General features: G+C 44.7%; 1 protein-coding gene across 1 annotated transcript; it reads right to left on the bottom strand.

Annotated features, from left to right (window-relative positions):
• Positions 1–25,322, bottom strand: rbm27 (RNA binding motif protein 27). The gene is given in 23 exon segments (XM_084683729.1): positions 1–2,184; positions 2,755–2,874; positions 6,229–6,312; positions 6,800–6,988; positions 7,875–7,979; positions 8,429–8,638; positions 8,828–8,902; positions 13,344–13,460; positions 17,272–17,382; positions 17,618–17,812; positions 18,186–18,339; positions 18,467–18,605; positions 18,782–18,931; positions 19,650–19,820; positions 20,553–20,622; positions 20,624–20,775; positions 21,581–21,889; positions 22,290–22,439; positions 22,442–22,515; positions 22,806–22,885; positions 23,790–23,917; positions 24,138–24,256; positions 25,142–25,322. Coding segments are annotated over 23 exon segments (3,051 nt in total). The 5' UTR covers positions 25,201–25,322; the 3' UTR covers positions 1–2,094.

Raw genomic sequence — 25,322 nt, 5'->3', positions numbered from 1 at the left:
TTTTTAAGGTCATATCTTTTGGAATGGTTTCTCTCTTTTTCTTCCCCAAAGTTTGAAATCCAAATACTTTTTTCTTTTGTCTTTTGGTCAAATGTAATTTTTTTTTTTAAAGTTTTTTTTTCTTTTTTTGCCCAATTAAAATAGTTGAATATCATTTGTTTTTCTCTTTTACTCCTGTAAACAACCCCATTCCTCTGTCTTTATTGATAAAAGCAGACATGCTAGTGAGTTAGAAATCCATTTTACAAACAGAATAAATCAAAAAATACATCCACATCCTGCAAATATAAACAGTAACAAATCCAAAAATGTCTTATCCAATAAATCTTTTACATTTTACTACCATGGTGTCACAGTAGTAGTTACACAAGGTTTAATATGTTAGAGGGAAATTCCTGTGACCATTGGTCAGTTGAGTACCGAAGCCATCCAATAACAGAGAAGCTCTCGAGTTCTGTGAGACATGAGGGACAACCAGAAGAGATCATGACAGGCAAGGGGTGGGGGGGTTATTTACCACCAAATTGGGGACATTCTCAATCCAGACTACAGTAGACTGCTCTAATCTTGAGATGTTACCAATTGTGTGTGCGACTCTAATAATAATAACAGCGGGGGTGTCAGTGTTGGCATGAAGGCCATTCCCTTCCTCCCTCACTGTCAAGTTCAAATACAGTATTTTACAGACTAATAATACAAAATATGACCCCCCCCCCCCTCGTCAAGTACACACGTTCAAGAGTTGATGATACTCTGGAGAACATTCCTACCTACACCTCACAAGGTCTCTCTCTGTTACGTGAACCTGTTGTACCCACAGAAGCAGTTGATACCACAGCCCAAGTGAGAATCTCCCAGGTGAAACTGTGGAGTTGGACTCAGGGTTGGTTAGTGAGAGCACAGCTGCTCTACAGGGACGGAGCAGCGTGGAAACGTGCTGCTTGCACTGAGAAACGACGTCTTACGGGTTGGTTAAACACACTTACTTTGAAAATAAGCAGATTACAAAACACTCTTATTTGAAAGCTATAGGGTACCCCTCTCTCTTTGCCTGACAGTTTTAACATGCACCCTAATTAGTTGAAATTAAACAAAAATAAAAAGTGATGTATCCACATAGTAATTTTCTATATCAAACATTTACAAAATTTACAAATGAAAATCACAAACCTTTTGTAAAAATACAACCTTCTGCTGATTATGTAAGGCAAAAAAACAAAATGACATCAAACAAAACTGTTTACATTCAAACAGCGTTGTCCAGTCTCCCAAGTTCCCAACTACTGATGACCTCCAAATCCTTGTCCCAAAGATGTCTTGGGTCTCAGATGTCCTTGTGGTGGGGGGCCTTGACTTGCGTAAAAAAATCCAATAAACTGATACACACTCCCCTAAAACTGCTCCATCATCAAGTACATAACCTGGCACCACACCTTTAGTTGACAAACAAAAGACTGCCAAGAATGAGAAGTATGGGGGGTCCAAACACGTCTGAATCCAACATGAGTTTCTATCTCATTACTTTAGCGAGAGGCAGGCCAACAGCGACTGCTGAAGCAGCCATTTTGTAAATGTTGTTCTCTGGAGCAAGGCTATGGATCGGAACCCACATGCGAAAATTCCATACAAGAATCACAAACCTCCCAATTACAGACCAAATTCACCAAACCAATAGGGGATGGGGAAAAAAATCTTTTTAAATATGTATAAAAATACCTATTCACAGTAGTCACAAATGTTGTGCATTACTGATAAAGTCTAGTGACCTCAATGACACCCACCATACAAACACGACTGCCCGGGATAGCACTCTGCAGTAAGATCTCAGCAAAAGTGAGATTTGAATAATTATTCAGATTTTTAAAGAGATACAAAACAGTCTTCTAGTCTCACGCGTGTTCACACACACATTATAATAATTATTATTATTAATAATAATAAAAGTATAGACTTTGCATTCTCATATTAGAGTCCTTAATTCCTCAGTCTCAATACTGAAAACTGGTCTTGGGAGACAAATGAAAAGTTAATTAATCAAAATAAATCTGCCTCGTAGAAAACCAACTGTCCTTCACAGGAGGGAGAGATGCGTCTTCATCGTCTCCAGGAGCGACTCTCGTACTCGTCATCCTCATCCTCGTCTTCCTCCTCCTCTTCCGCCAACAGGTAGGGGCTCACTTCCTCCTGTGGGGCAAGGAACAGGAAGTAATGTGAGATGCAGTCTACCAGGTGAATCGTTAGGTGTGTTCAACATAAACTGCGGCTGCATGAAATGACTGGCGAGAGTTGCCGCTTGCAGTCGGGGAGGATTTAAAAACAGCTCCGTAAAGTCGGACATTCCAGCTTCTCGTGGTTGGCTTCATTGAAGTCAGTCATGGCCGATCAAGCGCTGTTTGCTTACTTTATCGTTGATGAACTGCATAGTCACAAATGTAATGGTTTCACATTAGAATTTGTGCGAACCACTGCACTGAAATTTGTCATTTTATGTATTGGGCTATTTAAACTCTTAAATCTGCAGATTGATAATACGACCAGAACTCAATTAAACTTATTAGTTAGTGAAGAGGCAGACTAAAACCCTTTCTTCAACAATAGTAGGCTATCACAGTCTGTCAATAAAAGCAAATATTTAATTCAATTGAACAGTTTGGTCTGGATTTGAGCATTGGCGAAACTGAAGGTGTCAGAATAAATAGAAAACACGCAACAAGTTGTTGTGTATGTGTCTGTCAGTTATATGGGATGGGCTACCGTGTTGACTTCCTCCTTAGACTCCTCCTCCTCTGGCTCGGTGGATGCGGAGGGCGTCTTGGGCTTGAACCAGGAAATCTGTAGCACGCGACCTTTGAACTTTGCCCCCTGGTTTGCCGCCTGTGACCCCAGGAGACAAGATAAATCATGATTATGAAAGATTCCCCCTCTCTCTACCATTACTTCTCATCTCTCCAATTTTTTACAACAAACATCAGATCAACCTTTAATATTGTCAGTTGAATCAGTCTGGACAAGAGGTGTCTGGGTGCACAGTTAATGTGTGTGGGGGTGTTAGTGAGTGTGTGTGCATGCTTGGTAGCGTTATCACAATACCAACATTTTGACTTCGATACCAATACCAAGTTTAGTATTACAACACCGAAACAATACTTGAAACTGAAACAATACTGAGTTGATACTCAATACCCAATAGATCACAGGCAGTCCACAAGGGTTGATCACATTTTCAAATTAACAGCCAAAACGACAATGATTCAACAAACAGGGCATTTCCACTTAAACGTTACTCTAGCAACCCAAGTTTTTTTTTGCCTGGGGCATTATGTTAACTATAGGCAATGCTATGTTTGCTAAATGTTACAATGGGAGTGTGTCTTTGGCCGTTCTGACAATAGAGCCACTTCACATGTAGCTAGCTCGTAGCCCTACTATGCTTTTTGGCTTGGGACTTTTAAAAAGCACCAAAATTAGGGATAGACAAAATAACAACCACAACATTCAGAAAAACGCATGTCAAAATTTGTATAAATTGATTAGCATTTTAATGAGTGAAATAAGTATTTGACCCCCTGCAAAACATGACTTAGTACTTGGTGGCAAAACCCTTCTTGGTAATCACGTTTCTTGAAGTTGGCAACCAGGTTTGCACACATCTCAGTAGGGATTTGTCCCACTCCTCTTTGCAGATCTTCTCCAAGTCATTACGATTTTGAGGCTGACGTTTGACAACTCAAACCTTCAGCTCCCTCCACAGATTTTCTATGGGATTAAGGTCTGGAGACTGGCTCAGCCTCTCCAGGACCCTAATGTGCTTCTTCTTAAACCACTCCTTTGTTGCCTTGGCCGTGTTTTGGGTCATTGTCATCCACGACCCATTCTCAAAGCCCTGGCTGAGGGAAGGAGGTTCTCACCCAAGATTTGACGGTACATGCCATGGCCATTGTCCCTTTCATGCTATGAAGTTGTCCTGTGTCCTTAGAATAACAACACTCCAAAAGCATAATGTTTCCACCTCCGTGTTTGATGGTGGGAAGGGTGTCCTTGGGGTCATAGGCAGCATTCCTCTTCTTCCAAACACGGCGAGTTCAGTTGATGCCAGAGAGCTCGATTTTGGTTTCATCTGACCACAACACTTTGACCCAGTTCTCCTCTGAATCATTCAGATGTTCATTGGCAAACTTCAGACGGGCTTGCACATGTGGTTTCTTGAGCAGGGGGACCTTGCAGGTGCTGCAGGATTTCAGTCCTTCACGGCATAGTGTGTCACCAATTGTTTTCTTTATGACCATGGTCCCATCTGCCTTGACATCATTGACAAGATCCTCCCGTGTAGTTCTGGGATGATTTCTCTCTAGGGCTGAACGATTAATTGCATGCATTTACCTTTGGTCACCTGTCATGCAAGCCTAAAGCAGTTTGCAGACAAAGGATCGACTTGGCACGCTACACTTTACCTTGACCTGTACGATGGCCTCAGGCTCAACAGAACCAGACACTAAAGACACTTTAGTGTAAAAGAGGTCAGTTGTGTGGTAATATTTAGCCTTTAAAAAAGAGGCTGCACAGTGTCAAGTGTTTTGCAAAACCTGCCTGGCTAACGTTGCTACCTCACAGGGCAACACCACCTACATAACTCTGCACCACAAAGCCATGTACGATAGTTACATGGCTAAAATGCTGAACACCAGTGTGTCAAATAAGCCAAATACCACCCAACAGGATCCCTGATCGACATGTTTCAAAGCCTATACTCACATACTTCAAAATGGCACGTGGAAATTACTCAAGCAGTAACAGCATTCATCGCAAAAGATATGACGCCCCTTAGTACGGTGATACACATACAGTAGGATCACTATGGCTGTCAGTGCCGTACTGTTTCTGTTAGGCTACTGACTGGATCAGATATGTTCAGAAAGTGTTTCTTTTTCTTTTGAGATTTTATAAGAAAATACAACACACGTCATTAGCCTATGTTTAGCTTTGATTACCAACATTTTTTTAGTACAGGCAGTGTGTTCTCCTGAACTTTTCTGAACTTTGTGTTATGTTGCTGACTGGAAATCAATAGAATACATATTTGTATTAATAATAAATCATAATAATCGCATATTAAATCGCAATATATTAGTCAAATAAATTGCAATTAGTTTATTTTCCTAAAACGTTCAGCCCTATTCCTCACCGTTCTCTTGATCATTGCAACTCTACGAGGACAGTTCTTGCATGGAGCCCCAGACCAAGGGAGATTGACAGTTCTTTTGTGTTTCTTCCATTTGCGAATAATCACACCAACTGTTATCACCTTCTCACCAGCTGCTTGGCGGTGGTCTTGTACATTTAGTCATTTACATTTAGTCACTTGTAGCCCATTCCAGCCTTGTGCAGGTCTACAATCTTGTCCCTGACATCCTTGGACAACTCTTTGGTCTTGGCCATAGTGGCGAGTTTGGAATCTGATTGAGTGATTCCTTCTGTGGACAGGTGTCTTTTATACAGGTAACAAACTGAGAATAGGAAAGTGCTCCTAATCTCAGCTCGTTACCTGTATAAAAACACCTGGGGAGCAAGAAATCTTTCTGATTGAAAGGGTGTCAAATACTTAAAATGTTGACATGCATTTTTCTGAATTTTTTGTTGTTATTCTGTCTCTCACTGTTCAAATACACCTACCATTAAAATTATAGACTGATCATTTTCTTTGTCAGTGGGAAAACGTACAAAATCAGCAGGAGATCCCAAAACAATTTCCCTCACTATCTTTTGTCTGTCACTGAGGTGCGTGGCGAGCAGGGCTCTCAAGTCTCGTGCAATCGCCGTGAGACGCACGCATTTCAGATATTTGTCATGCTGGTTATAAGATTTATTTATAGTTACAGTTATTTACTTATAAGATTTCTGCCAAGATGATGGTTGTCTCAAGTTACACAGAGTAAAATGCCAGAAAAAATCACCAGCACCCCCTCCCAACCCCTATCTCCCTCTACAAATAGGCTTTGTAATGTCCGTGGGTTTGCCATCAGCATTGGCTCTGTAGGTAAAGTAGTTCCACAGTAGACTTTGGAAGCCTGTTTGACCAAAATACCAAACATTCTTATATCAAACCGTTTTGAACAATCGAAAATTACCATGTAACACTAATGCTTAGTCTAATGCTTGATTAGATTTGGCCAAGAGGGTTCTTCAGGTGGTTGAACGTAGTGTGTGTGTGTGTACACATCTAGAACTTACATTCTCTGCTTCGCTCCTTGTCTTGAACGTCATGACAACGCTGGTGGTGTCATGGTCTCTCAGATCCTCCACCTCGCCAAATTTCTAGGACAGGAAAGAGAATCAGAGCAGGTTATGTTCCTGTGTCAAGGCTCCAACACCTCCAGCAGCCTGTGTTTCCTGGGCCGCACCAGGAAGTGGGTCTTCCCTACGATCAAAACACCTCTGGCGTTGCTCATGAGGACCAACATTGGACCAGTTTTGTCTCACTGAAGGCATTAACGGTGGATGGAAAGATCTGCTGAATTTGGGCTCTAAGTAGATTTATGTCAACATCGCTGGTTGTCATCACATAGAATACTACGAGATTTTTTTTAATGAATTGTGTGAAAACTTGGTTTCACAATTATTCCTATACTTTGTTTTGAAAGGCGACAGTTAGCTGCTGTTAGCTTTGAGGTAATTGAGGGTTATCTTTCTACAGGTGACGAGTTGCTGCTGTTTCCCATGCAATCCAAACTATCACATTGCAATGAAGACATTGTTTCTTCCATTTGTTGATACTAGAATTGTACCAGGAAGTGGATCTTACCAGGAAGTGGGCTTTGACTTCTTCCTTTTCTTCTTGTGTCAGCCCCAGGATAGCCAGGGCCCTGGGACGATGGTCCACCACCATGTGGTTGGCCCCGCCCCTTCCCCGGCCCCGCCCACGACCTCTACCACGCCCCCGAGGCACCAGCCCCTTGCCCCGCCCTGGCGGAATCAGACCCAACCTCGTGGCCTGAGAGAAAAGTAGCGAGAAAGAAGTAGAAAGAGAGAATATGCATCAAGAAAGACAAACAGGAAGTGAAGATAATAAATCAAGTTTGTGGGTTAAAGGCAGGATCGGTAAATTTTGTCAACCTAGCAATTTTAGCTTGAGTTCAAAAGGATTAAAACCAAAATATCCCATCCCTTCAAAGCAATTCCCCCAAAACACACGAACGCGCTGCGCTGCCTGACTACTGCTGTAGACAGACAGACAAGTACCCCATCGGTCAGAATGTTGTCCAATCATTGAGGTTGGTCTGAACTTAATGATTGGTCATATTTATTACAGTCCTGCAACGCCCACATATTTCATTTTACTGTCAGACCTCTCGATTGGTCCAGGATGTGAAGCTTATGACCTTATGACCCTGCCTTTAATGTCCCAAACCTACACCGGAAGGAGGAGTGATCTACCATCTCACTCTGCCCCTCTCTATCTCAATTTCTTCTTCTCTATCTCTACCCGCCTTCCTTCTCTCTCTCTCCCCTCGTGTGCTCCCTTTCTATAGACTCCCTTCACCCCCCCCCCCCCTCCTTTATCCCACCCTCACACTAATCGTCATCTCTATTTTCTTACAAGGAACACCAGATCAATCTTTAATACTCTCTGATGCATCAGTCTGGTCGGTGTGTGTCGGTGCATGTGTGCTCGGTGTGTGTTGATTAGTGGGATCTCCTCAGGGCTTGACTAAGTGGCTGCAGTGTTATGTAGTGTATGTGAAGTGGTCTGTGTGTGTGTTGGGTTAGTGTGGTGTGTGGCAGACAGGGCTGGGGTCACTGCATATTTTATAGCAGATAATTCAGGGTCCTTTAGAGTAGGGGTTGATAAGGATGGTGTCAACAACACACTCCCTTACCTCCACCTGCAGCAGCCCCAGCCTCCTTTTCAGGTCGCTTGTGTCCTCTCCTGAGCTCAGCTTCTTATGGAAGTCCAGCTCTGCATCCAGCAGCTCCTTCTGGGCCTGGACACACACACGCACGCACATATATATACATACACATATAAATATATATATATACACACACATATATATATATAGCAGTAGTATTGTATAGTATGATATAGTATTGTATGATATGGTATAGATATATACATGTATATGTATACACACACACACACACACACACACAAGTGCACGCACAGATATATACACACACAAATATATAAACACACGCACACACAAACAAATAAAAATAACAACAGGGTCTGGGTTACTATGGAGACTCTTTAGGGTGTGGGTAACTATGGAGACACTATGAACACGGCAGGGTATGGGTTAATATGAAGACAATATGGGGTGTCGGTTATCATGGAGACACTATGGGGGGGGTGTTACAATGGAGACAATATGGGGTGTGGGTTACTATGGACATGTTATGGGCATGGGTGGGTTCTGGTCTGGGGACTCACATCAGTCTTGGTCTTGGGCTGTCCAGGGGGAACAGGAACAACAGAGGTGGGGGTGGGGGTGGGGGCAGAGGAGGACGAGGGCTGGGAGGCTGGGGTCATCTCGTTCTGCAGCTGAGAGATCTTCTCTGTCAAATCTTTTAAAGTCTTCATGATGTTAGCTCTCTCCTCAGGCTTCATCCTCCTGTTCCTCTCCAGTCGATTGATCAGAGCCTGGGGCAGGAGAGGAAATGAGGAGATAGGAAGAGAGAGGAGGAGTGAGGAGAGAAGGAGAGCAGGAAAGGAGGGCGGGATGAAAGGAGAAACAACAGTGTTTCTGTTATTCCGAGTAGAGAGAGCAGTTAAGAGAGCTAGAGAGATACAAAGATTAACCCTGTGTGCATGTGTGTGAGTCTATCTCACCTTCTGCCACTCTATCTGCTTCTCCAGCATCTCCTGCTTCTTCTTCCTCATGTCCTGCTGCAGCTTCAGAGTCTCCTGGAACAGACACACAAACACACACACATTAACACCCAACCAGGGCAGGCTGCAGACAAAGGATCAACTTGGCACGCTACATTGTACCTGGACCTGTACGATGGCTTCGGGCTCGACAGAACCTGACACTACAGACACTTTAGTGTCAAAGAGGCACAGTAAGTCAGCTGTGTGGGGATATGATGCTGCACAGTGTCAAGTATTGTGCAAAACCTGCCAGGCTAACATTGCTACCTCACAGGGCAATGCCACCAACCCAATGCAGCACAAAGCCATGTACGATAGTGCCTCTCCTGGCACGTGGAAATTACTCAAGCAGTAACAGCATTCATCGCAAAAGATATGACGCCCCTTAGTACGGTGATACACATACAGTGAGATCACTATGGCTGTCAGTGCCATATTGTTTCTGTTACGCTACTGACTGTATCAGACATGTTCAGACACAGTTTCTTTTTCTTTTAAGATTTATTAAGACAGTACAATGCACATGTTATGAGCCTACGTTTAACTTTGACCAAAATATTTTCAAAAGGAGGTACAAGCGGTAGCCTATGTTCTCCTTTATTTTTCTGAACTGTGTTTGTCATGTTGCTGACTGGAGATCAATAGTATATATATTTTATTAATTTATTTAAAGCAGTGTTTCCCACACAGACTCATTTGTGGGAGTGCGCCACAGAATCAACACCGGCCACCACATATTGCGTTTATTACATTACATTTAGCAGACGTTTCTTAAAAAAATGTTTTAACACTGTTTAGGTTAAAAAACGCAGCATATTTGTTCAGCTGCATTTCCTTTCTCTGCTCCTCCTCCGTCTCTCTATCGCTCACGCGTCTTTCTCACATTACGCACCGTCACAACTAGTGATGGGAAGTTCAGCTCATTTTACTGATTCGGTTCTTTGAATCTCGTTCAGTAAAATGAACAAATCTTTTTTCAAGTCATTCGTTCATTTCAACGGGGGGGGGGGGGGGGGGCGGGGGGGAGTGTAAATGTAAAGTGAAAATAACAAAACCAGTCAGTATGATGACTTGAGCGAATATCATTCACGTCTTACTAAAACAGCGGCCACGCAAAAGGGAATAAGGAAACTGTTTCCTCTACTAAAAAATACAATGCGGGTCACGTGAAAAAAGGATCCAAAGACTCGTAGACAGACCGAGTCGGGAAATGAACGAATCGTTTGTTTCCTCTAGCTACAGAGCCTATGCAGGTCACGTGAAAAATTATCAAAAAACTCGTAAAGACAGAGTCGGGAAATGAACGAATCACTCTTTGAGAGGACTCGTTACTCCCTAGTCCTTGTAAGGATTCGTTCAAAATGAACGAATCGTTCCCGAACGACACATCACTAGTCACAACGTCAGCACACGTTAGCAACGATGCATACCTACGCTGTTCTAGTAAGACCGACAACTATATCAGCGAGCCTTCAGCATTAGTGCTGTAGCTAAAGGTCTAGGAAAGTTGAGGCTACTTTTCGCTAGGTACCTACAAACATGTGTTAATCAGAGGTTCCCTTTCATTCTTTTGGTGAGAAGTCTCAGGAGCTAGCTACTTACCCGGCGTCATGGAGCCGACCAGTTAGCTAAATAGTTATTTAGCACTAGCGTTGCTACCTGCATATGCAGAAATTATTTATGCATACGCATAAACCGCATATGCAATAACAATGGTCACAATTTCAAGCCCTGCACACACATTAATACACACACACCACATTAACATTGTTTGGGTTTATATATAGGGTTTTCACCGACGTCACATTCTGGTCAGTAACCCGGATGCGCGGCCATTGTGGAGGCACTCGGTGTAAATAACTGAACGGAGTACGGAGTATTATGCGCTTTGGATACTTTTAAGTTAATGTAGCCATGTCCAAACAACCGAAAAGCTCATCAAAACACGGCCAAGATGCAAAGGCATATAGGGAAGGACTTGGACCACAAGAAAATGCGCGATATTTCGAGAAATTACGATTTATTGGCGGTGTAGATCCCTAGAAGTTAGCTCCCGCTTGGATCCGTGACGGCCCGGTGATTCTTCCTTCAGTTGCATATCCCAATATAGTCAACTACCTGGTTTTCTCGCCGAGCCCATACACAGCGGAAAACCTTAAATCCTACAAAAGGTTTGGAGGCCTATAACCAGATGGTGTGTGGATGGGTGAGGGAGACGCAGTACCAAGTAATCAACGACCGTTGTGTTGTGAAGGCCAAAGTAAGTAATGCAATAATGTCTTTAACCAACCTAACCTTAACTGTATGATATCATTGTGATACTCAAGGTGTCGCCAAGTGACTCTCAATCCTGTCTTTTCCCTGGCAGATCTTGGTTGAGCATTGCCAACCACAAGCGTCTCCTTTACATTGATAATCTCTGACATTCCTCTCCCTGGTTTTTAATAACTTTTGGACGTCAATAATATTGCAAATGTTTTTCTCAGTGAAAGCCCTCTATATATATCTTATATATATATATATATATATATATATTTGCTTACAAGGACACTGGCCAAAAATGGTAATTTGGACTATTTTAAGTTTCGTCCTCAAATAGGCCAAATCAATACGGTACTGGCGCGCAATGTCTGAGAAGCAGCTCTGGATAAGAATGTCTGCCAAAAATGACTAAATGTAAACTACAAATAACTAATGTTAGGGAAATCAGTTTTGTTACGCGTTACTGGATAAATAAATTAAAACATTATATCAGAATATCATACTTTTAAATCACCAAATCAGTATCGGCCTTAAAAATCCTTCATCGGTCGGGCTCTATTTTATAGCAAAAAAATTAACACTTCAAAATTACATTGTAAATTCATACTTTTCATGTACCTCGTCATTAATATGACTGTTCAAGTGTTTTGCAGGACTTAAATTTCAACAACAAAAAATCAAGTACTTCAAGCACTTTAAGCACCTTGTACGAACCTTGTTTTTATGTAAACGAGTAATAAGCTGTTGCTGAGAATCAAGTAAAGCTGAACCCTTTCGAGTGAAATACTGCCACACTTAAGACCATTTGGCCAAAGGCATTTTAATTATGTTTTTATAATCATAGCTTCTAGCTAGCTGCTGCTATCAGAGCAGGTGGACGGTTAAAGGGGTGGTTGACTTTTTTGGGGGTATTTCACACTGTTCCTTAAGGCCTCCGAATACGGTATGTAACATTGGTTGGGCTGAAAAGGGCCTGGGTGCTGTTCTATGCTCCCTGATACATCCAGTAAAATTTTCCCAGGTAAAACGCTAGGTTTTCTCCTTTTATGGTATGCTCATGAATATATAGATGAGCTGCGCGCTGATTGGTTGGTTTACAACTAGTGAAGCTGCGGAGCAAAGACGCAACACGGCCAACAGCACTCACTGAAACAACGAAGGTGGAGACTTAAAAAATACTTTAAAAAGTATAAATTAATCTATTGCGTCTACACAACACTGTTTTCAAAAGATTGACTATATATCATTTCAAATGACTACGTTAATTGTTTCCACTTCTGTTGTCGAAGCAAACAGGATCGCCTTAGGTGGGTAATTTCAGCAACAGCGGCTTAGCAAATCCTTCTTTAAATTGTCCAAGGTTTTCATTCAAAACTGTCTTTGGTGAAATGGTTCGAGCAACTGAATACATGAGTGTCAAACTTCACAGGGATCTTCTCATAGAAAAACATCAGCCATGCCCATCGAGAGTCTTGTTCTTTGGGAAGATGGTGAAAAGTGTAAGGATTCCCGGTGCAGTCTGGAACACTGCATTTACGGCGCTACATTTTCAATATCTTGAAAATTCGGGAAAAAAATTTGGAGGCCTTAAGGAGGTAGGAGAAAGTATTAACTTTCTTATTTGTAATTCCTGTAGAAGTACAGAGCAGCGCGCAGCTATCTAAAAAAGTGTCAGAGATCTACGCAACCTCCGTTTAGGCCTATGTTCCTGGACCAGAAAACCAGAGGGCGGGTAAATGTACATTTTGGGGCATGTCACAAGTTGCACTGTTTCAAAAGCTAGCATTTGCAAGTTGCTGTTTCAGAATAGTGGTGAGAAGTGAAATATTGATAGGAAAGAAGTTTCAATGGACTTTGAGGTTCAATGTATGTCTATTTTACATACCAAACTGTCATTTTTCAATCAATCCCCCCTTGAACTAGCCAAGGCACACAATGTGATGCTTCTACTGCCTGTAGCATCGTTTGGAAGCACCAGAGGGCGCAGCTAGGGCATTAACAGAGACCATACTGACCCCAGATTTCAGCAGCTAATCCTAAACAACACTCAAACACACACATCAATATATACACATATACACACAGAGAAATTGATATATACAACCATACACATTAACACCCACAAACATTTATACACACACATCAACACCAAACCCTCCCCACACACGCCCCAATAACACACACATTCACAGAGATGCACACATTCTCTCACCTGCTTCTTCTTGAGGACCTCCTGGGCCTCCAGAGCCTTGGCAGTCTTCCCCAGGGTCTTAGAGCTGGCCTTGTGCAGGGACGCCACATACGGACCCTTCTGGCTCACAGACACAGCCTGGACACACATACACTGGTTACAACCCACACTCACACTCGACAGAACGCACATTCAGTCATAACATACACATATACTCAGCAGGGTGACAACACACACACTCCAGTCTGGTATTGTCACGATACAAAAATTTGGACTTGATACCAAGTGTGGTATCACGGTACTCGTTGCTGAAACAATGCTAACTAGAGGGTACATTTCCAGGGAAATTGTAGGGTGTGCTTGCTTGCGTCGGATGCAGATGGGTCCGTCCCTTAACATTTTTCCCTTCTAGGGATATTTTCAAGCATTTAGATTACTCATATTGCATAATTCATTAAGAACCCCCTTTGAAACAAGCTATTGTAACAACGTTGCCCCGGCAGTATTTCAGATGGAATTGCGATTCAAACAGTACCATCTGCTCACTGAAAGTATGCCCCCAAAAATGAAAATAAACTTGACATTTATTTAGGGGGAAATGGCTTAAGCGCCGGAAATGAGAATATTTCTTTTGACAAAGTTTGGGCAGTGGCATTGAAGACAGCGACACACCACATAAGCTTGAGTTTAAATACATTATTTGATGTGACATTACTTACTGTACATGCATAAATGTACTGTACATGCAAGTCTTGATTTGCTTAAATGTACATGTGCTGCTAGTACACCACGGCACGATACGATACTCGCTTTGCAACAGCACATCTATGCACGTTATATCCATACATTAGGGATGCACAATAATATCTGCACAACATCGGTATCGGCAGATAAAAGCTTCAAAAATTAATTATCGGCATCTGCAGATATAAAACTTTCTGCCGATGCACTTGGCTGAAGGTGACGTGCAAATTATGCGCACGCGAAGCAAATGTTTAATTAAACAATAAGCTCTTTGCGTCGCGCCTAACAACTCCCCTTACCTGTTCTAAAATCAGCGCAAAACATGGACTTGCAGCGCTTCGATTTCAGCCTCTGTCTTCTCTGCATGCCTGGTCTTTTTAAACTCTTTGTCCTCCATTCTGTCAATAGTCTCCCACCACTTGTCAAACGTCAGCCCACCCAGCAAATCAAAATTCACAACAAACTCTGCCATTCTCTTGTCGACTAGGTTGCTTGCTACCGTGTAACTTTGTAACGTCTTTTTTTATTTGAAATATTCTATGCGCAGTAATATGGAATGTTATGTTATGAGGACAACTTGAAAGGTTATGCTGGATTTTACAACAGCATGGAACGCGAAATAGCCAATCACAATCAAGGATTGGAACAGTCAGTTTTAGAAGTTATTATGACCGCCAACAACAATATGTCGGCTGTGCAGCAGGACTTCATAGAATCAAAGGATGATGACGAAATGGCTATTTGCGGAGTTTGTAAAGTGTCAGTGATGCGATACATTTTAAGTTTACAGAGTAACAGCTGCATTTCTGTGCATATGTGTTCAGAATGTGTCATTGTCAACAACACAGTTTTAAGGAAACTGTAGTTGTTGATTTATTTATAGAAATAAATCTGCCATATTTGAAATCATTTCAATAGTTTTCATGAGTGAATGTCTATTTCTAAAATGATACAAATCAAGTTTTTAATGTCCCGTATCTACAGCAAGTACCCCATCATAATAACAGATTAATTCTAGTACAGGAGAGACTTTTCAATAAATAAAAAGCAGAGGTGTATATATTGGTATCGACATCGGCAATCGGCCAAAATGAGCTTGTAAATATCGGCATATCGAATATCAGCTAAAATTCAATATCGTGCATCCCTACCATGCGTCGTTGCTAACGTGTGCTGACGTTGTGGCGTAGGCTAGCACTGAGTTCCCTTTGTTGACACAAGGCACTTTTTGCCACAAAAACAAGACGAAACTTTTGACACCGACGTTGTCTATGTAGTCCAAATATTGACAGATCCTTAGGGGGGCAAAAATAAATAATACTGTATATATATATATATATTAAACTGACAGCACTAATATATATATATATACATATATATACATATATATATATTAGTGCTGTCAGTTTAACGCGTTATTAACGGCGTTAACGCAAACCCAAATTAACGGCGTCAATTATTTTATCGCGCGATTAACGCTCTTTTTGGCCTAGCAAACTTTGTAGTTTTTTTCACATGCTGTTGCAACAACTACCGACGTTAGAAAAACTACAACACCACACCGGATCTAGCTAGACCGGAAACAAAACAACAGGCACGCCAAACACTCGTTTGGCTTGCGAGCTGGCTAAAGAGTAGTAGTACCGTTTACGGATGTTAGACATTCTCTGGTAGTAGGCTAACGTTACGTTTTGAGTGGATGACGAGCGCGAGATGCCGAAATGGATGCCAATAAGATTCTGAATGGAAAGTTTGCTTTTAAAAAGTTGCCAAATGGTTCTATTGACAAGACCAGTGATCTGTGTGTTTTGTCGTTGTAAACTGAGCTATCATCGCAGCACGTCCAGTCTGAAATACCACTTGATGGCCAAGCACACAGCTGATGCGAATTCTCTGCCCCCTCGTCAAAGCCAGGCGATTGCAATGTTGTTTTCAATAAAAAAAATATTTGCACAAAGCAATCCGAACCACTTTTCTATGTTGATAAGAGCATTACAATTTGAAAAAAGATTGGGACAAAAAGAAATCGGGGACATTTAGAATAGATAAAAATGTGCGATTAATTGTGATTAATCGCGAGTTAACTATGACATTAATGCGATTAAATATTTTAATTGTTTGACAGCACTAATATATATATATATATATATATATATATATATATATATGTGAGAGAACAACGCCAAAGGCAATTTCAGAGGAATTGAAATGTGTATAGAAATGTAAGCATGAATAAAATGGTTCAACCAGGTGGTTAAAACCCTGAACCCTCGTTTTCCCTGTACTCTCAGTGTAAGAAACTGTTCAAAATTCAACTTGTTATACCGTTAAATTATTAATTAAACTACTTGTCAAGGTGCGCTTCTCAGGAGTAAACCTTGGAGTGTAACTGAGATGATTGCCAAAATAACATTGTCTAGCCTGATTATTGTACAGTACAATATATTAGATTATTTGTGCCAGCAGCAAAAAAAAAATTACCCACCAACATTCTAAAAAACATTCTATACCTTAAAGCTTGTATTTGATTGCAAATGAATTAACAAGCAACAAGAAAAGTACACAATGATGATGGGAAGTACAATAAGTTAACACACGCAATGGTATAAATCACATACAGCTCAACCTAGCAGCAGGAGAAAACATGGTTTTGCGCGAAAGGGGGAACTGAATTCTCCTAACACAGGCCACATGCAGCAGAGCACAGGCGTGACATCACCACAGGTGCGCTTTTCTTGAAGACACAGTAGCCTACAGCTTTTACCGCTGAGGTTCAACTGCCTGTTTCAGCGCATAAAAGTACTTTTTCCTTTTCTTTTCTGACATTTAGCAGACGCTCTTAACCAGAGCGACTTACAGTAAGCACAGGGACATTCCCCCGAGGAAAGTAGGGTGAGGTGCCTTGCCCAAGGACACAACGTCATTTGGCCCGGCGGGGAATCGATCCGGCAACTTTCTGATTACTAGCCCAATTCCCTAACCGCTCAGTGACCTGACTCCTCTTAAAATCGGTATCGTACTGTTTCTAAAAAGCCAGTACCTCAGTACTGTACCAGTACCGGTATACCGTGCAACACTACTCCAGTCACAACACTCTCTCACTCGGGTGACAACACACACCAGACAGAACACGCACTCCAGTCCCAAAATACACATTTCAGTCACAAAACCCACACCGTAGGTAGGAGAGACAGACAGGACTTACGGTCAGGGGGGTGATGGGAGGGTGGAGGGGGTCCATCTTGGGGCTGGCCGGTACGTGTTTAGGGAGAGTCTTGTTCAGAACGTATGCTCCTGGACTGTGCTGCTTTATCACCTAGGGGGCACAGTGCCGTTACATACGGCCGAACACTGCCTGTGGGGTCTGTGTGTTCACATGTGCCGTTTGGGCGTTTACATGCATGTCGTTCGAGGGTTTACACGTGGACTTTGTGTTTAGGTGTGTCGTTTGCGTGCTCACGTGCGCGCGCGCGTCGTTTGCAATAACGTGTGAACTGCACGATTGCACGTGTGATCACGGGTTTGGTTTTTGCTGATTGTGCATGGCTGACCTTGTGATGGCTCGAGTGCTGTGGGCCCATGTTGGGCCCCTGGCCCTGATCCGTCTGTCCGCTGGGCTCGTGGTGCCAGTACACCCTGATGAAGCGGTTGTTGAGCACGGCCTCCGTGCTGGAGATGGCCCGCCGCGCCTCCTCGTTGACCGTGTACTGGATAAGAGCTGCCTCGGGATCCCCTTCAAACACCACCTGGACACAAACAGGTGTTGGGTTTTCTATCCTATCTGACCATTCATTCCCATTCTAAATGTAGTCATCTCTACTAACTAACCCCTAACGCAATTCTAACCGTGACACAAATTCTGAACTCTTAACCCTAAAAACCCCCTGAAAAAAGCATTTGAAGTTATGGGGCCCAGCAAAAAGGCACCACAAGTTCAGGTTTTTCATGTTTCACGGTTCTTGTGAGTACATTTGGTCCCCACAAGGGAAGTTTAACAAGATCACACAGACAGAAACATCCCTCAGTAAGAGGAATGCTCTCAGTCGGTCTTCCTGGACACGGTCACATGAAGAACACGGAGAACATGAAGAACATGGAGAGCGTGGAAAGACGGCGTACCTGGATGTTGACGATGGTGCCGAACCTGCTGAAGTGCTCGTTGAGTTTGGTGATGTTGTTCAGGTCTCGGGGAACCTTTCTCACCTCCAGCTTGGTGTTCATGTAGTGGTTCTTCTTAGGGAAGCTGGGCTTATGCTGGCTGTTGAAGTTGGGCCTGGAGTTACAGACACACACGTTTGCTCGGGCCTGTATGTTATGTGTGTGTCTTTGCGTGCGTGTGTGTGTCTGCCTGTAGATGTGAGTGTGTCTGCATGTATGTGTGGGACTGTGTCTGCTCCTACTTGTCCATCCAGGGCTTCTTGGGCGGGGGCCCCTCGGTGGCGGTCAGTGGCCTCTTCCTGCTGTCCTGCTCGGCGTAGCGAGGCACGCTGCTGGGGACACATGCGACCGCCGGCTCTGTCTGGATCACTATATTAGCCGCTACACACGCACACACACACACACACAATGAGAGGTGTTTCTGTTTAAGTGTGCTTACAGTTTGAATCGGTGTGTGACAATTCTAACACACACGCACATTCTAACAGGTGTGTGTGTGACAGACAGGTGTGTGTGTGACAGACAGGTGTGTGTGTGACAGACAGGTGTGTGTGTACCTCTGGAGCCCTGTCCCTCTCCGGAGGTGAGTCCTATGAGGTTGGAGCGCTGGCTCTGGACCCGGGGGATGAAGTGGCGGTACTGAGGCCGGCCTGGTCCCGCTGTCAGGCCTGGAGACTCGGGGTTGTAGCCCTCAGGGTCGTACTTATCTGGACACACACACGGGACACACACGCATACACGGGACACACACGCATACAGGGGACACACACGCATACAGGGGACACACACGCGTACACGGGACACACACGCATACACGGGACACACACGCATACACGGGACACACACGCATACACGGGACACAAACATACACCATTGAGAGATTGATCCTCTACATGTAGCAAGTCTGTTAAGTCTGTGTTGGATGTTTTAAACAGCTGTGGTCTGTAACGTGTGGCCAATCTCCAACATGCGGGTACTTTTCTAACATGCATGTACTTCTACACGTCTGTATTACAGAGGAAAACTCAATATGCCCCGCCATCCAAAATAAGGCAACATTCACTGTCAATTATTCTCTGTAATCAGCAGAAATACATAATCAACGAATCAAACACATTCATATAATAGCAGTTCATGTTGGTTTACAAACAGCACCCCCAGATGGACATATAATGTCACTGCAGCCTACAGAACGAGCCAAATTGGCCAAGCAGACAACACTAGAACCAAAACAAACCCTGGACCAGACACATGAAAGTAACAGAGCGATGACAAGACAAACTGGCTTGGACTCGTCTCCTTTCAATGGGGAATGAAACGACACGCACATCACAAGGTAAGAAAACAAAAAGGTGAAACGAGTGAGGGGAGGGTGAAACGGCGGCGGGACGGAGGAAGACAGAAACCAACATGGCCGCCGCTTACATTCCGACTGGGAGTACTGGGGGTGCAGAGGAGTGACAGAGGAGGAGGAGGGAGGAGCAGGAGGAAGAGGAGGGGGCGGTCCCACGCCAGGCGGCCCCAGAAGAGAAGAGGAGGAACTGCTCCCTGATTGGCTGGGTGGGTCTAAGCCACTGACAGGAATGAGAGGGGGTCCTACAGGAGACACAAGTTCAGGCTCAATCCAGCACACTACTGCCCCCACGAGCTACACAGCAGACACTGCAGCTTGAGGGGAAGTCAGAAAAGAGCCTTCAAAGTGTTTCATTTGGCTCAACTTTTTGAAGTTGGATCAGAAGCCGATCAGTATGTTTTTTTCTAAAACACAGTTGCAACAACAATTGCAACAATGCAATTGTTGACATAGTTATTCACAGGCACCTTAAATGTCTGCTTGAACTGTGATGATATTTATGATGGCTGTTATCATAAGATTTACATTCCCATTTACATTTAGCAGACGCTCTTATCCAGAGCGACTTACAGTAAGTATAGGGAAATTCCCCCGAGGCAAGTAGGGTGAAGTGCCTTGCCCAAGGACACAACGTCATTTCGCACGGCGGGGAATCGAACCAGCGACCTTCTGATTACTAGCCCGATTCCCTAACCGCTCAGCCACCTGACTAAGATAATCATACGATTATAAGATGGCTACTATGCATGTTCTTGAGGACCATGTATTATTGTTGTTTTGTTGTTGTTGCTGTTGTTTTGTTACTTTGATGAGTTTTTAAATGTGTGTCGAGTATAGAGCACAGGGTATAGATTGAAGTAGAGTAGAGCAGAATAGAGAAGATTACGTTCGACCAGAGCGAGTAGAGTAGACAGTAGAGTAGTCTAGACAAGGCCTAAACAGACAGACTCAGTCCGATCTTGGGTCACACTCACCGGCCATGGGGAAGATGCCTGGAGGGGGGGGCTGTCCGTGAGGGGGGGGCATCCTGAGGCTGGGGGGGGGGCTCCGTCCTGGGAGGCATGGGCAGGCGGGCGGGGGGCATCACGGGAGGAGGGGGGAACGGGATCATGGCAGGGAGGGAGACGTCATCCACGATGAGGGGGTCGTTGCCATGGTCGTAGGGGCAGAGGTCACCACGCACGCAGAACCCTTTCTCTGTTAGAGGGGGGGGGGGGGGGGGAGAGAAAGGGAGGAGGAAGAGGTTGAGAAACGGGGAGGAGGGAGAGAGAGAGAAAGAGGGAGGAAGGAGAGAGGGAGGGAGGAGGGAAAGAGTTGGGCAGAATGAAGAGAGAAATAGGAAAGGAAAGAAAAAAAAAGAGCTTTAGCTAAGCAGCTCCAGTGTATTTCTCTAGAGAGCATCACCCTGGGACATACTGCTTCAGCAGCACTCTGTTCTGCAGTATTTCCACTCTAGTCTCTTTCCCTTAACCTCCCCTCCTTTCGCTCCCTGCTGTATCTCCACTCTGATCTGGTCTCTCCTCTTCCTTCCCTGCTGTGTCTCCACACTGGTCTCTCTCTTACAGCAGGGAGAGAGGGTACCTCCACTCTGGTCTCTCTCCCTTATCCTTCCCCCCACTCTCTCCCTGCTGTATCTCCACTGGGGTCTGGTATCTCGACCTGCCTCTTTCCCCCTGCTTTATCCAACCCTACCCCTCTCCCCCTGTGTCTGCTGTATCTCCCTGCTGTCTCCCTCCTCCCAGGGGCTCTGTTAGGCCCGGGTCTTCGCCACACTCGCCCAGGGAGCACTTAGAAGAGTAGCAAAGCTTTGATCATTACGGCAACAGCAACACAAGTATCTCCATTAGAGACCCAGGGTCGCCTTTAACCAGAGCACAGGACCATCTATCTATCCCTCTGAAGTCTTCCACCTCCCCAGAGCCCTCCCACTCCTCCGCCCCAACTGGCCTCTCCCCCTCCTTTGACATAGTGTGGCCCCGGAGCCAACCAAAGGGCTTCTCACCATCGTAGTCACGGCAACGCTGCTTCAGGGAGGCGCTCTTGGGAAAGGACTTGGCCTCGCGGTGGTTGCCGTAGTAACTGGACCAGCTCTCCGTGGTGCTGTCGGGCAGGTGAGCGGGTGCCGCGACGTTGCTGGGGGGGGCGGGGGGGCCCCCAGAGACAGAGGGGGGGAAGGGGTGCTGTGGAGTGGGCAGGGGGAGGAGGGGGGGCGGGTGGAGGGGGGGTTGCTGGGGGGCGGGGCCGAGGGACCCGGAGGTGTTGCTGTAGCTGTCGGGGTCCTTCCTCTCCACCTCGAACTTTGACCTGTAATCTGTTGGGGCAGGCACACACACACAGAACAAAGTTCAGCTATAGCATAATCCTTCATTCCAGAGCGTATTTCAGACAGATATACAACAAAGATTCCATGTAAGAGACAACAACAACGTTTTCACCTTGCGGTTGACAGGTTGGGACGATGCAGTGCCGGTCCACCCCCCTGTTGCGTGCCTCCCACATCAACCACATAGCTAACGCTGCTCCGCCACTTCTCCTGCGTCTCACCTGTCCCTCTGCTGTGCTGCTCTCACCCTCCTCCCTCAAGAATATATTCCTCCTTTTCTATCAAGATTCACCCATTCCGTCCGTTCGCGTCACCCCTTTGGTATCACTCCTCTGCTTCCTCGAGCTTAAAGTTCATTCAAATCTCTCTCCGTCTCTCTTGCTCTCACCTCTCCCTCTGTTGTGCTCCGTGTCACGGCTCTTCCCTCTGCTCCCACTCCGGCTCCTGCTGCGGCTGTAGCTCCGCCCCCGAGGGCTGTAGCTCCGCCCCCGAGGGCTGCCCCTCCTTCTGTCGTGGCGTTCCCGGTGGGACTCCCCCCACCTCCTCCTCCGGTCTTCCCGTGGCGCTCCACCTCGCGCCGCTTGCGCTCCTCTCGCCTGCGGTCCTCCCTGCCCCTGGGGGAGCAGCCAATCAGAAGCTCAGTTAGCCGACACTTGCGTTCGTATTGGTTGAAACGGTGATAGCAACAAGCACACGAAAGTACACTGTAATACACTATCTTCTTGTTTTCATGTGTGCGCGTGTGTTGAAAGGATGTATATGGTAGGCCAGAGTGTGGGACACGGGTCTATTCAGTCAAGCTTCCCCCCCCTCCCCTCCCAGGAGAAGGTTACAGCAGTCGACAGAGAGAGACGTCAACAGAGACCAGGAGAATAGCAACACGACCCCCCCTTCCCAGCCTCACCTGGACTCGTTGAAGTCAGAGCGGTTCCTTAGAGGACTTCTCCTCCTGCGGGTGTCCCTCTCCTCCCCGGCTTGGTCCACCTGCAGGTACAACAACAGTTAGGCCTGGTTTATGCTTCTGCGGGTCTGCATTCTTAATGTCATGTGCGGGTGTGTGGAGCTTATAGTTGTTGTGTAGATAGCCATTGGAAGAGCCACAATTTGTGCAAAATTGTGGTTTGTATGCTTGTAGCGCAGGAAAACCTCACAGAAGAAATAACTGTGGTTTTGTAAAACAAAACATTACTTTTTGCATCTTCCCTGATATATCTCTCTAGCTATCTATCTACAAGCTATATCGGGGAAGACGCAAAAAAAACTTTCTGGTATGACACGAACCAGTAAAATTGTATGAGGAGATGGACAATGAGTTGGAAGAACGCATTTGCTTCAAGTTCATTAGAAACAGAGACATAAGAGGCAATGAAGCTTGTGTCTCGAGTACATGGGGGAGAACACAATGTGTTTGTTCGGCAGATGCGAACATGGACGAAGAGATGCATTTCAAATTTTGCTGGAAATCCCTACTTTGTGTAACCCCTCCCTCACTCCCATCGAACCAATTAGCATTTGTAAGTCTGCATACGCGTACCTACGCGCTTCCAAGATCTTTTAGCTGGTGCACGCAGCCTGTGCAGCTTTGCTGTGCGGCTTTGCTGTGCGGCTCTATGCAGCGGACACTACGCAGATGCGTTTGACATTGAATCATAAACCAGGCTTTAGAATGAACTGTCAATAGCAACTCCCTAAAACGAACTAATTTAACAATATACTTGGTCATGTTTCCCTTGTTTGCCTGTATTGATACATGCGTAACTGGTCTGGTATAGCCAGAGAAACCACACACACACCATCCAACCTCTGTCTCTATCAGCGTATAGTAAGGCCAGACACCCACACACTCCGGATAGGGATTCAAACCTCAGTCTTTGTGTGTGACCCTTACCTCGGGCACCTCTGCCTTGACCACAGCCGGCTTAACCTCTTCCTTAGCAGGCTCCTTCATCGTCAGGTTCCCCAGGTAGTTTTTGGTAGTTAGACATTCAAAGAGCTTATCTACAAACCCAGTGGTCTCTGGAACAGAGGGAGGACAGAGTTAACCACACTGTAGGACACGCTGGAACACATTAGACTGCATTGACAGTGAGGGGGTCAAGGGTGGGGTTTGCTTCAAGAATGTCTTCCATTTTAACATGGTGATTTCAACTGACATGGTTAAATTGATGAGAAGCTAACAGGTATGGTAGCTGGTACAACTAATTAAGTGTGTGTGCGCGCAAGTCGTGTTACCAACCTTTTTGTAAGAACACGTCTAGTTGATCGGCACAAAGTGCTTTCAGCTCCTTCTCTGGCTTGTCTTTCTTGACTAATGCAACAACATAGTTGGCTAGAGCAGACGGGTCAGCATCGCATCTGCGAACACAACACAAGATGTCAACCTTCCTCTGGCCTGTATTTGACTCTTCTCGACATTTAAAATATCTTAAGTATAACGTGCAATAACGTTCCATTTGAAGCAAGGCATAATGTGTGAACCTCTAATACAAGGTAGCTATGTACGGCGCCCCGAGTAACATCGTGACAGTAACTAACTTGCTAACAAGCTCATACATCCCCCCAATGAGAACGTCAACTAAGTTATGTTGCTAATTCCCAACCTATCGTGAAGTATAACGAAGTTAGTTATCACTAGCTAGAAGTTAAGTAGCTAACGTTACCAATTCAGTGGCGGGTACGGCATAGTTAGCAAGCCAGCTAGCGAGTCTCGTCATTGCCATAAACGCACCCAACCTTGGCTTGTGTAAACAGCTGTTAATGTTACTCGAGCCTGTTTGCCTGTACTACAATCTCTCAGTTACAGTAAACATAATGAGCAAACATCTAGCTCTAACGTTAGCAAGCCAGCCACTTCTGCGCTTGTACGTGTGTGTGCGTGTGGGGGGGAGCAGCGGACACCTAAGCGTATATATGCAGCTAGCCAAAATAGGTAGCCTAGCCCCTTAGCTAGCTATTTGGTTACACTGCAAGGCACCACAAGAACAACAATATCCAGACTTACAGAAGGTTTAGGTAGTCTAATTAGATCAATGTGTTTAACGAGTTGTTGCGGTCTATTTTGACAAAATACCAAGGCATAATTCGCGTTACCGACAAACAACGTTTATTTATTTTGCCACATAGCAAGCTAACGGCCATAGTGGTGCTAACTCGTGCAGTCTCGGTAGCGACCCTAGCTTCAGAGCTAGCTATTGACTGGACTAGCTAGTTAGCTAAATGACATTTCAATTCATCACTTACATTGGCTCCAGGAGTTTTGCCAGCCAAGACTTGAGAGCTTCCACATTGTCTATGATCATTCTGAAAATGACTTCTATACTGTCAACTAATTGAAAGTGCGTTGTAATACTCCTACTCTCATCGTCTATCAATTTTAATCTTTAGGCCTTCACTCTAGCTAGTCACTTGCAGGTCGGACGAA

This window comes from Hypomesus nipponensis, chromosome 20 (assembly GCF_054491055.1).
Source record: "Hypomesus nipponensis isolate SF chromosome 20, ASM5449105v1, whole genome shotgun sequence".
Lineage (NCBI taxonomy): Eukaryota > Metazoa > Chordata > Actinopteri > Osmeriformes > Osmeridae > Hypomesus > Hypomesus nipponensis.
This window is presented reverse-complemented; position numbering and strand designations above follow the sequence as displayed.